Here is a 13,443-nt window from a genome sequence, read left to right as displayed (position 1 = left end):
GTCTCATTTATTGACTCTGTGAAGCCTAAGGCTGCTTGACCACACTGCCACAAACAGAGCACCTTGGGATTGTTAAAGCAAGCCCCTGTACACTAGTAAGGGACACCAGAGCTCTCAAAACAGTGCTCATCATTTTGGTACACGATATATAGAGTCTGTTTCCAACAAGCCATACACTCTGGGTGGAAGTGACTAGACTGGAGACATGGAGGTATTAATGTTTGGATCAATCGAGGCCATCCATCCATGAAAGCAATCATCTAGCCCGCAGTCAAGTGGAAAAATGCCAGAAAGGCAAAAAGGACAGCGCCTCACAGAGTGAGAGGAATTTGGGCCTGTCTCTCACCTGGGATGCCGTACTTCCATTTTCATCTTTTGTTTTGGGGTGCGGTCTCCATGCCGAATGATGGCAATCACACATCTGAGCTCCATCCTGTAGGAGTTACAAGCAAAATTACAGTCAAATGCTACCTAAAACTTTAAGGGATGGAATGCATAACAGAATTACCACAGTAAATGATATGGAACATATTAAATAAGCATGATTTTAAAATCCTGCAGAATAACATGAACAGCCCATGTTAAATAAAATAACTAGGAATCGCCTTACCTGCAATATTTGACTGACAGCCAGGGGAACACTTTATGGATACCATGACTTTAAATGCATATACATAATCAGTGTTGATTTGGTGCAGAAATCTGCATATTACATATACAATATTCACGACTGGGCTTGGAGTTTAATGCATTTGAAAAACACTTCTAAAAAACCTGGGTAGACAAGTATCGGGACCTCAGCCACCGCGCTACACCTCATCCAGAAACAGCAACTCAACAGAACAAGCTTTTGCAACGCAATAGGTCTCACATTTACGTGAGTTTAAGCTATTGGCATTGTAAATGACAATGCCTATTATTTTTGTTTTCTAAAACATAAATAAAATGCATTGTCATTCACAATGTCCAATAGCTTAAACTCGCGTAAATGTGAAACCTATTACATTGGAAATGCTTGTTTAAGTTTAAAAGTGAGCTTCGGGCCGCTTCAAGGACCCTGTGCTCGGTTTCTTTTTTGTCTTTTTTACTTTAACACTGAGTGAGGTATTATCTTTTTTACTTTAACACTGAGCGAGGTATCCTTGGAGCGTGCGCCGCCCTCAGTGTTTAAAAAAAAAAAATTAAAAAAAGAAGACACCAATCGCGGTTTTCTTCAAGCAGCGCCGCGCTCAGTTTTAAAGTAAAAAAAACAACCAAAAAACAGAGCGCGTTGTCCCTGTAGCGGGCACCATGCTCACTATGAAAGTGAAAAAAAAAATTAATAATCTGAGCGCCGTGTCCCAGAAGTTGATGCCGCTCTCAACATGAAAGTCACATATAAATAAATAAACTGAGCACAGTGTCCCTAAAGCAGGTGCTGCGCTCAGGATACAAATACAAAAAAATATCATCCGGAATTGTCCCCATAAGTGCCCATAAACAAAATAATGCTGACCCCCTAGATAAAGCCCACAGTGTAACGTGCCAAGTAAAAGGTCCAGTCATTATGGGCGGTAACAAATGGCGACAAGGCGGTAACAAGGAGGGACTAACGAGCCTCATAATGAATCGTAAGCCAGCATTTACCAAGGACAATGACACCAGCCAATGAAAAATATGGGAGGAGAGTGGGCAAGGCTTCCACAGCATACTCTCCTACAGATGCCTCGAAGAGCGAGCAGTGCATGCGCGCTGCCGCTAGGCTCGACCTAAAAAACATGCGCTGAAAAGAATGACCCAAATTGACCATTGAAGTCCCACATCTTGGGATACACAAGAATATCAGCTGCACTGGCCTCACTTTGAGGCAATGCTTTGACACTTTGGTTTCAGGAAGAGGTTTTGCACTTGGGTACTTAGTATCTATGACCGGCCACAGACGATGGTATGGATCAATAGTCAGACCTCCACTCCCTTTATAATCGGCCGAGGAACAAGGCAGGGTTGTCTGTGGTCACCCCTCATTTTTGGTATTTGTAGGAAACTGGGCTTTGGTTGCAGTTATCCCCCCACTCTTTGCCTCCTTTTCAGCTACAAGATGCAGATTTTCGACTCCGACACTGCACTGATGCCTGCTAACCAGACCTCAGCACTAGTGCTCCTTCCCCAAAACAAGGTATTGCTAATTATGCAACAGTCGGATAAGGACTATAGCACAGCTGGGAGTCCCTAATAAATGGTACCCCAGGCACCTAGGCCATGAGTGCTAAAGAGGGTCCCAAAGGACTGGAGCATAGCTTATGCCACTCTAAAGGACCCACACACAAATTCCACACAGGCTGGCATTGCAGGTTATGTACATGGTGCAAACCATGAGTGAAAACATGGCATGGCACACTACTGTGTGTCATGCCAACATCACTGCATCTTATACATGTAGGTCACACCTATGGCAGGCCTTCGAGCCCTAAGGCTGGGTGCATTATATTTTATGTGAGGACATATCTGCATGCCCCTGTGATGTCTAGTTCTATAACTGCATATTGCAAGTGAGCAGGGAAACAATCTTAAGTTATGTACTGGGCACTGGTCAAAACGAGTTCACCAACTATCTAATGGCTTCGCTGAAACATATGGTGTTTGGTATCAAACTCCTTGTATGAATAAACTCACTCTGATTCCAGAGATGGATTTCTTACCTTAGCGGTACACCCCCTCCCCAAACCTACCAGCCCGCTAGTGTGCTGGCTGACTGGTCCAGTCACAGACGCGTTTGTGACCCCCAGGGATAATAGCCCGCGCTCTCAGGAGGTCAGGAACAATAACTGCTCTAGAAGGAGGTGTTTTACACCTTCTACAGAAGGCTGTTAAATTAGCATTCCAAGGCAGGGAGCTTCAAAGAGCCCATCATCTTTGGTTAGTAGTCGGAGAGATGTGTCCACTCTCAGGCTAGTTCCACCTCAAAGGTGGGCTACCTGATGTGATTATATAATTTAGAAGTCTGTCATCTTGGTGATGACAGAATTAGGAACTCTGGGACAGGGCTGTGCCCACTTCCCACAGGAAGTTGTCATATAGGGGGCATAGTGACCCCAGGCGCAAGTAGCCCATTAGCTACTACCTTACACTCCCCTAAAACCGCTAATATTTAGGGGAGCCCCGGGCACCAGGAAATCAGATTCCTGCCAACCTAAGAAAAAATGGACACTGAAGAGCTGTGAGCAGCAAGGACTGTGGAGAAGCAATTGACTTGGCGCTAAACCTGTAGGGTGTGTCTGCTGTTATTACCAGATTGTGCTAAAGTTGTCTAGTCCTGCAGCTGCTGCACCGCCAAAACCCTGGGAGGATTCCTGCCTTAAAAAAAGACAGAGTACTCCTGTGGGGTAGCAAAGCGGAAGACACAGCAAAAGAACTGTGAGGACTTCAGACCGCAGCAAACCAGGCACCAAAAAAGCACCACTGCACTGTGGCCCCTATTCCTTGTTGAAGTAAGCCAATGCTGCCAGCGTGGTCCCCCGACCCTCCAGAGACAAAGCTCACCTTTGGTTGGTCCACAGTCAACTGCAGCTGGCCGACCTGGCCGGAAAAAAGGCCAAAAGGTGTCCCCAATGCATCGTCAGACCTGAATCCCCTTGTTAGTTCAGCCTGGCTGGTATTCCAGTCCCAGCTTGCAGCCTCTATGCAACTGTACCGTTCCCCATTAAAGTGAATGGGATACCCGACGCCGTAACACACCTCTGCACCAAGACGCCTCAGAGCCTTCATATGTGACCTTTTGGTGTGGCCTTGGACCTTGTCCCATACTCACCTTAAGTCCAGGAGTTTGGTCCCGTAGGCCGCTGTGAAGCACTTGAATGCAGTACAAGTTTTCCCCCGTAAAATAGCATTGGGCACCCCGACGTTAAAAAGCACCCAGCCGCCCCAGTGCCGGCACCCCCCCCTGTTGGTGCTGCCTCGGACCTTCAACCACATGCTCAACTAAAGTCCAGAAGATTGGTCCCGTAAGTCATTGTTAAGTGCTCAAATGCAGTACGTTTTCCTCCCATAATATAACATTACCACTCCCAAAAATTGCACTGTCAACTTCATAAATTGAAAAGTACTAACCTGATTCCGATGATCTTGGTATCTAAATTCATATAGAAGTATGTGTTATTTTTATAAATTGGTGTTGGATTTTTTTATTGAGTGTTTGATTAAACTTATTGCCTTTTCTCAACAGTCCACCATACACACAGTACTGTTCTGTAAGTTTTATCATCCCCATCGGAAAATTTGGTTAATTCCCCTACTCAAAAAATGGGGCCACAGACAATGCCGCCCAGCCATGCTGGCACTCCAAACTTTGGAATCTGAGTGTACTGTCTACCATGTTTTAAACTTCTTAAAGTGTATTATGAGGCATCGAAACAACTTGTAAAACAGTGGACTAATTTGTATTAATATTTGAAAATGCAACATTTTTTAAACGTCTATTCTAAATTGTATTTTTTAAACAAATCCAATTATTAATTATGTATTATGTGATATCTTTTATGGTTTTGCAAATGCTAAAAAACCGAATAAAGATTATTATTATTATTATTATTATTATTATTATTGCCTTTGTGTGTGCAATAATTGCTTATCACTACCCTCTGATATCCCTAATTGCTCCCCAGACTACCACAAAAGAGAGCATTTGGGGTGTCATTTGTAACTCTGTAGGAATATGCTACTTACCAGTATGCATCTGTTCTTGGCATGTAGGGCTGCTGGCATTCATATCTGTGCATAGATCGGCGCCTAGTGTTGGGTCCGGATGATTGCACATTGTTGTCCTGGAAGAGTCTTCGAAGTATCACGAGATAGGTGGCTCCTCCCCTGGACTACAGTGCGCATGGGCATCCTCTCCATCCTCAGATTGTTTTTCGCCATTGTGGCCGAGATGGAGTATGATACAGTAAGTGATGTCCATGCTTGAGATTAATTCTGAGTGCTACAGCTGCGACAGGCACCGGGGAGGAGGGCGGGCGATATGAATGTCAGCAGCCCTACATGCCAAGAACAGATGCATACTGGTAAGTAGCATATTCCGTTCGAGGCATGTGGGCTGCTGAATTCATATCTGTGCATAGAATAAATAGCAGTCTCCTCATGAGCGGTGGTTGCCCGTGCCAGCTGCAGCAGTCTGAAAAAGAGTCCTGAGAACAGCCTGTCCTACAGCAGCTTGCTTTTTGGAGTGTACATCCACGCAGTAGTGTTTGGTGGACCATGTGGCTGCTCTACATATATCCTTTAGAGGAATGTTACCTAGGAAAGCCATGGATGCCCCTAACTTGCGTGTGGAATGCGCTCTTGGGGGAACTGTTAATGTGCGTTTATCTTTTTGATAACAGATCTGTATGCACTTAACAATCCATCTGGCTATACCTGATTTGGAAATGTGGTTGCCTGTGTGCTTTGGAGAAAAGGCAACGAACAGTTGCTTAGTCTTTCTGAAATCTTTCGTCCTGTCTATGTAATACAGGAGAGCTCTTTTAACATCCAGTGTGTGCAGAGCCCGGTCTACCACAGAATCTGGATTTGGGAAGAATACTGGCAGTTCTATGGTTTGGTTAATGTGGAACTGTGATACCACCTTGGGCATAAATTTAGGGTTGGTACGTAGCACTACCCTATTAGCATGAATCTGTATGAAAGGCTCTTGAATAGTTAGGGCTTGAAGCTCACTAACTCTCCTTAGCGATGTGATCGCTACTAGAAAAGCCACTTTCCATGTCAGAAATTGTATCTCACAAGAGTGCAGAGGTTCAAAAGGTGGTCCCATCAGTCTGGTTAGAACTATGTTCAGATTCCAGACAGGTGAAGGCGGGTGTCTGGGAGGAATTACTCTTTTGAGTCCCTCCATAAAAGCTTTAATGGCTGGCACTCTGAAAAGGGAAAGGTGCTGCCTGTTTTGAAGATAAGCTGCCATTGCAGCTAAATGTATCCGGATGGAACTATACGCCAGATTGCATCTGTGTAGATGTAACAAATAACATATAATGTTTTGAGTTGATGCATCTAGCGGATATGTTATTATTGGAACAATAAATGACAAATCGCTTCCATTTTGCTGCATAGCATGCCCTGGTTGTAGGTCTTCTTGCCTCCTTGATAATATTCATACAGTCAGGGGGCAAGTTCAGGTAGCCAAACTCTATGACCTCAGGAGCCATATTGCAAGGCTCAACTGTTGCGGATCTGGGTGCTGAATGTCTCCATGGCTCTGAGTGAGGAGACTGGGTGTGAGTCGCAAACGTTGGTGAGGTACCACGGAAAGTTCTAGGAACGTGCTGTACCATGCCTAACTTGCCCATGTTGGAGCAACTAGGATGAGGGTCATGGAGTGCTGTCGCAGTTTGCGCGCCACTAGCGGTATGAGCGGTGCCGGAGGAAAAGCGTACGCAAATCTGCCTGACCAGTTCATCCATATCGCATTGCCCTGAGACTGCGAGTGTGGGAACCTGGCGGCGAAGGTTTGGCATTTTGCGTTTTCCTTTGTGGCGAACAGGTCTATCTCTGGATGACCCCACTGTTGGAAATACGGTCGTAGCACCGAGGGATGTATCTCCCACTCGTGCATTTGATGGCTGTTCCTGCTGAGCAGATCCGCCATCTGGTTGTCTTTGCCTGGGAGGTGTTCTGCCATGAGGACCATGTTTCTTTGAATGGCCCACTTCCACATGCTCTGAGCTAGTGGAGAGTGTGTCCCTCCCTGTTTCTGGATGTAGTACATGGCAGTCATGTTGTCCGTCCGGATCAGCACGACTTTGTTGCACAAATGCACTTTGAACGCCTTCATCGCCATGAAGATTGCCATCTGTTCCAGCAGGTTGATGTGCAACTTCTTTTGTTGTGTGGTCCATAGTCCCTGCACTGTGTAATGGAGGACATGCGCTCCCCGGCCCTGGTGTAATGCGTCCTTCGTTAGCACTATTTGTGGTACAGGCTCTTGGAACGGTCGTCCCCTGCAAAGGTTTTGTGTGTTCCACCAATGCAGAGAGTTGTATGCACGACCGGTCACCAACACTAGGTCTTTCAACTGTCCTTGAGCCTGGTTCCACTGTCGTGCTAAGCATTCCTGAAGCGGACGCATGTGTAGCCTCGCATGAGGGACTATGAAGATGCAGGAGGCCATCATACCTATCAGCTGCATAAACACTTGCGCTGGGAGTGAGTGTTGGGGTCTGAATCTCTGAATCAGCAATTGCATGCTGTTGATTCTCGCTGAGTTTGGCTTTGCATTTGCTGCCAGAGTGTCTATTGTCGCTCCTAGGTACTGTTGTACATGTGCGGGTTGAAAATGAGACTTTGGATAATTTTGTGAGAAACCTAGACTGTGTAGGAGGTGAATTGTGCGGGACATGTGGCTGGCACATTGCTGGGCTGACTTTGCTTGGAAATCTCCCTGACTGAGCAATGGTAGAATTTGCTGCAAAGTGAGCATGTGAAAATGTTCTGACAAGATGTATTGGTTCAGGGGTCTGAGGTCTAGTGAAATGAAATTTGATTTGTAGAGCGCATGGCTGCCCGAAAGCGTCCCAGCGCTTGCTTAGGGAACCCGTCCTGGTATTCCCCTGCGAGATAACCCATTACTGGGCATCCCCAAGGTGAAAGCCAGGCATCCCGCTGCGAGGGGCCGTTGTGGAGATTAAGCAAGCTATTGCCCAGAGTTGCAGAGTGGGACTCCATGATTGGAATAGGCACCGAGGCGAGAATAGTCCGGTCCGGGAAAATTTGAGCCCAAGACCCGCCGAGGCGGGGAATTGAACCCTGGTCCGGGCCAGACCTCTGCATCAGGGTCTGCCGCTCCAACCACTTGAGCCACACTTCTCCAGGAGAATGGGCCTGAGAGACCCGTCCTTTTTTGGGATTAAGAAGTACAGCGAGTACACCCCTGTACCCTGTTGTTCCAAAGGCACGAGTTCTATGGCCCCTTTTTGCAGCATGCAGATGACCTCTTGCTGCAATAATTGCATGTGCTCTGCGGACATAGGACAGTGCCTTGGGGGTATGTTGGGTGGAGTGGAGGTCAGTTCTAGACAATAGCCGTATTGGATAAGATGTTTCACCCCCCTGTCTGTGGTAATGCTTTCCCAGACTGACAGGAACTGCTGAAGTCTTCCCCCGACCGGTGTTACATGGTCGGGGGGCAGTGACAAGACGTCACTGTTTAGTGTTGGCGGAGGATCTGGCGTTATTATTTCCTCGTCCTCTGCCTTTGGTGCTGTTGCCACGGTATCCACCCCTGTTGTTTTTGTTATAGGTGGTCTGTGTACCTCCTTTGTTATATTGGGCTTGCTTTGATGCTTGACCTCTAGAGGCTCCCCTGTTACCGAAACGACGAAAGGAAACTCCCCTGAACTGTTGTGACTGCAGAGCTCCCATGGATTTGGCTGTCCCAGTGTCTTTCTTATTTTTTTCTAGGATTGTGTCCACATCAGGACCAAATAGAAAGTCAGGGTTAACAGGCTGATTGAGTAATGTGGTTTGAATCTCTGGCTTGAAACCAGAGATGCGTAGCCAGGCATGCCTTCTGAGCATCACACTTGTATTGATGGCCCTAGCTGCTGTGTCTGCTGCATCTAGCGCACATTTAATGGATGCATTTGATATCAGTTTCCCCTCCTGTATCAGCATCTCTGCTCCCTCCTTATAAGCATCAGGCAAGTGTTGTAGTAGTTGCTCTAACGTGTCGTAATGAGCTCTATCATATCTGGCTAACAGGGCCTGTGTATTTGAGATCCTCCAAATATTCACCACTTGAGCCGCTACTCGTTTTCCAGAAGTTTCCAAAATGTTGGATTCTTTGTCCGGAGGAGGAGCATCACCACTTGTTTGAGAGTTTGCTCTCTTACGAGCATTTGCCACTACTAAGGAGTCCAATGGCAGTTTGCCCTTGATATACGTAGGGTCTACAGGCGCAGGCCGGTATTTCCTGTCAATTCTTGGGTTCACAACCTTTGCCGTTGTGGTTTCTTTGAAAATGTCAACAGCATGTTTAAGGACACCCTTCAGCATAGGCAATGTCTTTACTGATCTTTCTGAAGTTGAGAAAGTGTCAAACAAAAAGTCTTCCTCTACTGGGTCAGCGTGCATTTCTACATCATGATTATTCGCTGCCCTTTCAAGTAACTTGTATCTTCAGTTGGTGAGGTTTTGACCGTATAAGACTGAGTGTCAGGCGTGGTGTGTGGCTCACCCGGGTCAACAGGGTCAGTCCAGGGTTGAGACTCCTCTTGATCTGTGTCAATAGGATAATTAAATTCGTCCTCATTGTAGCCTTCCCCCACATCCTCGTTAGTACGAGTGGGTGAATAGGAATATTCCTGTCCATAGGACTCTACTGGCTCAAAAGGAACAGGTGAGGTGGAAGAGTCCCTTTTCTTTTTGAGTGGGATCTTGTATGACTCCATAGGATTTTCTGGAACAATCTTTCTTTTATAAATAGTGAGTCTGCCAGAATCGGAGTCGATGAACAGTTTCGACTGGTTATCATAGGAGGGCGCTTGGAACACAATGTCCTCTTCTATGGGCTGATTCCTGTTTACTACTGACACCTTTTTGGCCGTTTCGATGCTTCGTTGTGGCTCGAACGCCTTAGGTCGTGCGGTCGTGGGCAGTCCGAACTTAATCGGTGGCGTAAGCATTGGAAACGGACTGACCTTCGAGGGTGGCGCCATCTTCGATCCGACCGACTTAGTCTTATCACCAGTTCATTTCTGGCCTTGCGTTGACTCGAGCTCTTGGTGCGCAGCAGGCACGCTCTTCTGCTTCGACTGGACGTGCTCCTTCGAGCCGATTTTGGTCGTCGACTCGAAGGCCTTGACAACCAGTGGTTTGGAGGCTGGAAGCTTCGGATCGAGAGTCTTCTGAGCCTTGAGTCCCTTGTTAGTGTCGCCATCTTTTGACGTCGATGGCGTCAGTGCGACGTGCTTGACCTTAGTTACAGGCTTCGGCGCCACGATCTTCGGGCCGACACCCCCTTGTGACCCCGAAGGGTCGATGACACTCTTCAATTTGATTGGCTCCGATGAATCCGGGGTCGTCGATCCGAGGACTGTCTTTAGCAGTTTCGGTTTCAATTTTGTGTCTGTCGGTTTCGGTTTCAATTTCACCGTTGACTGTGGTTGATCGACCAATGGCTCCTTAGAAATATTCTTAGCCGGGCCTTGACGCGGGGCTATAGAATGTAGTTGAAGATCTTGGCTAAGGCCTTCCAGCGATGCCTCTACCTGAGCCTTTGAAAGTACAGTGTCATCATCGGCCCCCGCAACTGCGGATGGGCCTTGCTCATCGCTCGAGTCGTCATCGACGGCTCCGATGGCCTGTGCGTCGTCTCCTACCTCGACGACCTCTTCATCATGGACGAAGTCTTCTACTTCGTCTTCATCATAGTTATAGTTCTGCTCCGACGCAGGATCTGACTGTTGTTCAGGATCCTCCTCATCGACACCCTCGTCGTCTTCAGCCTCGAAGATGTTCTCTGGGTCGGGCGCTGTTTTCTGCGCCGACTGTCTCGCGGCGCGTCGAAGCCGAAGTGTTTTCTTTGACCTGAACCGAGAACAGGCCATGCAGCTGGCCTCGTCGTGGTCTGGAGATAGGCATTTATTGCACACCGGGTGCACATCGATATGAGGGTATTTAGAGTTGCAAACGGGGTATCGTTTGAATGGGCTCCTTTCCATTGTCGATCGTTGATGGGGCCTCTGTGTCGAAAAAGGCAGGCGGCCTTCGACGTCCAGCTCGAAGAACTGGAACAAGTACGCGGCACCGAACGAAAAGACAATACCGACGCCCCGAAGGCCTTTTGGCCTTGTGAAAAAGTTTTTTATATTGATTCCGAACTTGAGTTAAGAAAGTACATCCGAACCCAAGGGCGGTAAAAAACAATCTGAGGATGGAGAGGATGCCCATGTGCACTGTAGTCCAGCGGAGGAGCCACCTATCTCGTGATACTTCGAAGACTCTTCCAGGACAACAATGTGCAATCATCCGGACCCAACACTAGGCGGCGTTCTATGCACAGATATGAATTCAGCAGCCCACATGCCTCGAACATTCCTTTTGGAGTTTGCCTGGACTCTTTATGCAGTGTACCTCTTTTTGATCCACTATATAAAGAGCCAGCTTCCTACACTCTTTACATGGAGCCCATGGCTCAGAGGGTGGATGAGAATCCGAATATTACTGGGGTGCGCTTCAATGAGGGTATCACTCAATTTGCCTCTATGGCGATGACGTGATTGTTGAGCTTGATGACCCGATGAGGGCCTTTTTGGTGGAGCTTAAGAATTTTGGGGAGACAACAGAATTTCGAAAGTCACAAGACCTTAATCACTTGCCCACGAGACTAGCTGCCTAAAACCCCCTAAGTTGGTTGCCTACCTAAATCTCTTACATGGGGTTCCATTCAGCTCCAACAACGAAAGCAACAACGGCTATCAATTACTAGACTTTGCTTTGGCAGTTGCTACGCACCTTGGCCCAATGGAAACAATCATCGGCTTGGAAGGATGGCGGAATTAAAGATGACCATTCTCCTGAGGGCCATTCTCCTATTTCAGGCCCTTCCACTTGAGCCCCCTCTGGCCATGCTTCAGTCCCAGCATGGGGAACTCAATCACCTTGCCTGGGCTAGAGGGAGACTTTGTATGAGCCATGAACAAAGTTACAGCTGGACCCGAGAAGGGGGCCTGGGAGTCCCTATTCTCCTATATTGTTAGCAAGCGGCACAGCTTCGATGTTTAGTCAATTGCAGCAGTGACAACTCTGAGAAACATTGGCTATTCATGGACAGAGGGGTGGTGGGCGATTGCCTGTGGAAAATTCTGATTGTGCGACGTGGGCATAGGGCATGGGGGTTGAACTCCTCCCATGACACTAGGACCACCCTTGAGGTGTGGGACCGCGTGGCTGCACGAAATGCTCTGACGAAGTTCCCATCTCCACTGAACCCAATTCTAGGCAATGCGGACCTCACGCCAGGGTAAGATTAGAGCGTCTACATGGCCTAGAACACAGTGGGCTGCAGATCCATTGGCCTCCTTTTTGACACTAAAGGCCCTGTCTCTTATGAGCATCTCTGGAAAGCCCTTGAGCTGCCGGTGTCGGAAAGGATGAGTTACCTTCAAGTCCGTCACTAGGTCATCCCTCCAACTATTCACAGAGGAGCACAGCACCCACTTACTCTCTTTGAAAAGTGGCTTGTGGCTACGAGTATGGACTGCAATTGTTTGTCCAGTAAAGCTTTCTGGATTTACATCAGTAGGCTGCAAATAAGAACCAACTGTGTTAGCGAATTCATCATCCCAAATGGATCGAGAAATGAGGACGAATGGAGATCCTGAATCTGCTGCAACCTGCAGAATTATACCATTAAAAGAAATCATGCATAAAGGTTTGTTACTGTCACAACCGGAAATGTTTACAACAACATATTTCATTGTACTAGCAGAAATAATGTCAGTTCTCAGGAGATTCATCATCATCATTATTATCTGATAAGTCTGAACCATTATCTTTAATACAGGTAACGCAAGACTTTTTGAAACATTTCCTTCTGCAAACTTTAGAAAAATGGCCTGTAGTTCACATTCAAAACATTTAGCTGATTTTGCGGGACATCTGTCAAATCTTGCAGTATGAGAAGTGCTTCCACATCAATAACACACAAAACCTGATTGGGTAATGTTCTCTTCCTTCCTCAGGTTGGTATTTTGATATGACCTCAGGTTGGTATTTTGATAGGACCTTTGTTGTTTGTAAGTATGAGTCTTTTATCTTTTTTTTTGTTTAACATCTGTTTATTGAATACAAGCAGAAAAAAGGCACATGTCGCAGTGAAAGAAAACAACAGTGGGAAGGCATCATTGGCTAGGCTGTACAGTAGGTTACCTTCTCAGGAACGACCCCGCCGACTGGCCCCTTTCCCCACAATCCCTGGTATAAAGGTGCAGTTCCGGGCCTAAAGCCCTCCCAGATCACAAGTGGCAGCTTCAAAGAACCTGGGCCAAGGGAGAGACTATGGGAGAAGTAAGAGTACAGCAGCCAAACCAGAGTTCGATTGCCCAGTAGGAGAATAGCATAGGGCATCAGCTGAGAGGTTAAAAGGGTATAGGCAAACACGGCCCCAACAAGAACAAAACCCCACCTCGGAGGAAGGAAACACTTCGCACTGTGACAATACAAATAATCTTTGCTATACATAAAATAACAAACAACATACATCAGAGGAAAGAGTGAAACAAGAGTCAGAGAAGAGGTAAGAACAGAAAGAAAGAAGATAGAACAGCTACGGGTGTGCCCCCCTAGGGGAGGGGGAGAAAGGGTGTCAAAGGTGAGTGCGCTCCGGGGAGCGAGGTAGGGGAGCCGGGGCCTAGAGTAGGGGCCTGTGACCTCCGGGGCAAGGGAACCAGTCTGTCCGCTCAAGGGAGTTGC

The 13,443-nt window shown here is 47.2% G+C and overlaps 1 protein-coding gene across 9 annotated transcripts in view; it reads right to left on the bottom strand.

Annotated features, from left to right (window-relative positions):
* The window catches only part of PPIP5K1 (diphosphoinositol pentakisphosphate kinase 1), a 1,319,084-nt gene that overhangs the window by 745,918 nt on the left and 559,723 nt on the right, over positions 1 to 13,443 (bottom strand). For all 9 annotated transcript variants that reach the window (XM_086958191.1, XM_086958195.1, XM_086958197.1 and 6 more), the window contains one exon: positions 347 to 433. In XM_086958191.1, coding sequence (XP_086814317.1) covers positions 347 to 433 — 87 coding nt within the window. The remainder of the gene's footprint in view (positions 1 to 346; positions 434 to 13,443) is intronic.

Source organism: Lissotriton vulgaris, chromosome 2_1 (genome assembly GCF_964263255.1).
Source record: "Lissotriton vulgaris chromosome 2_1, aLisVul1.2, whole genome shotgun sequence".
NCBI lineage: Eukaryota > Metazoa > Chordata > Amphibia > Caudata > Salamandridae > Lissotriton > Lissotriton vulgaris.
Note: the sequence above shows the minus strand (reverse complement) of the source record. Positions and strands in the feature narration are given on the sequence as shown.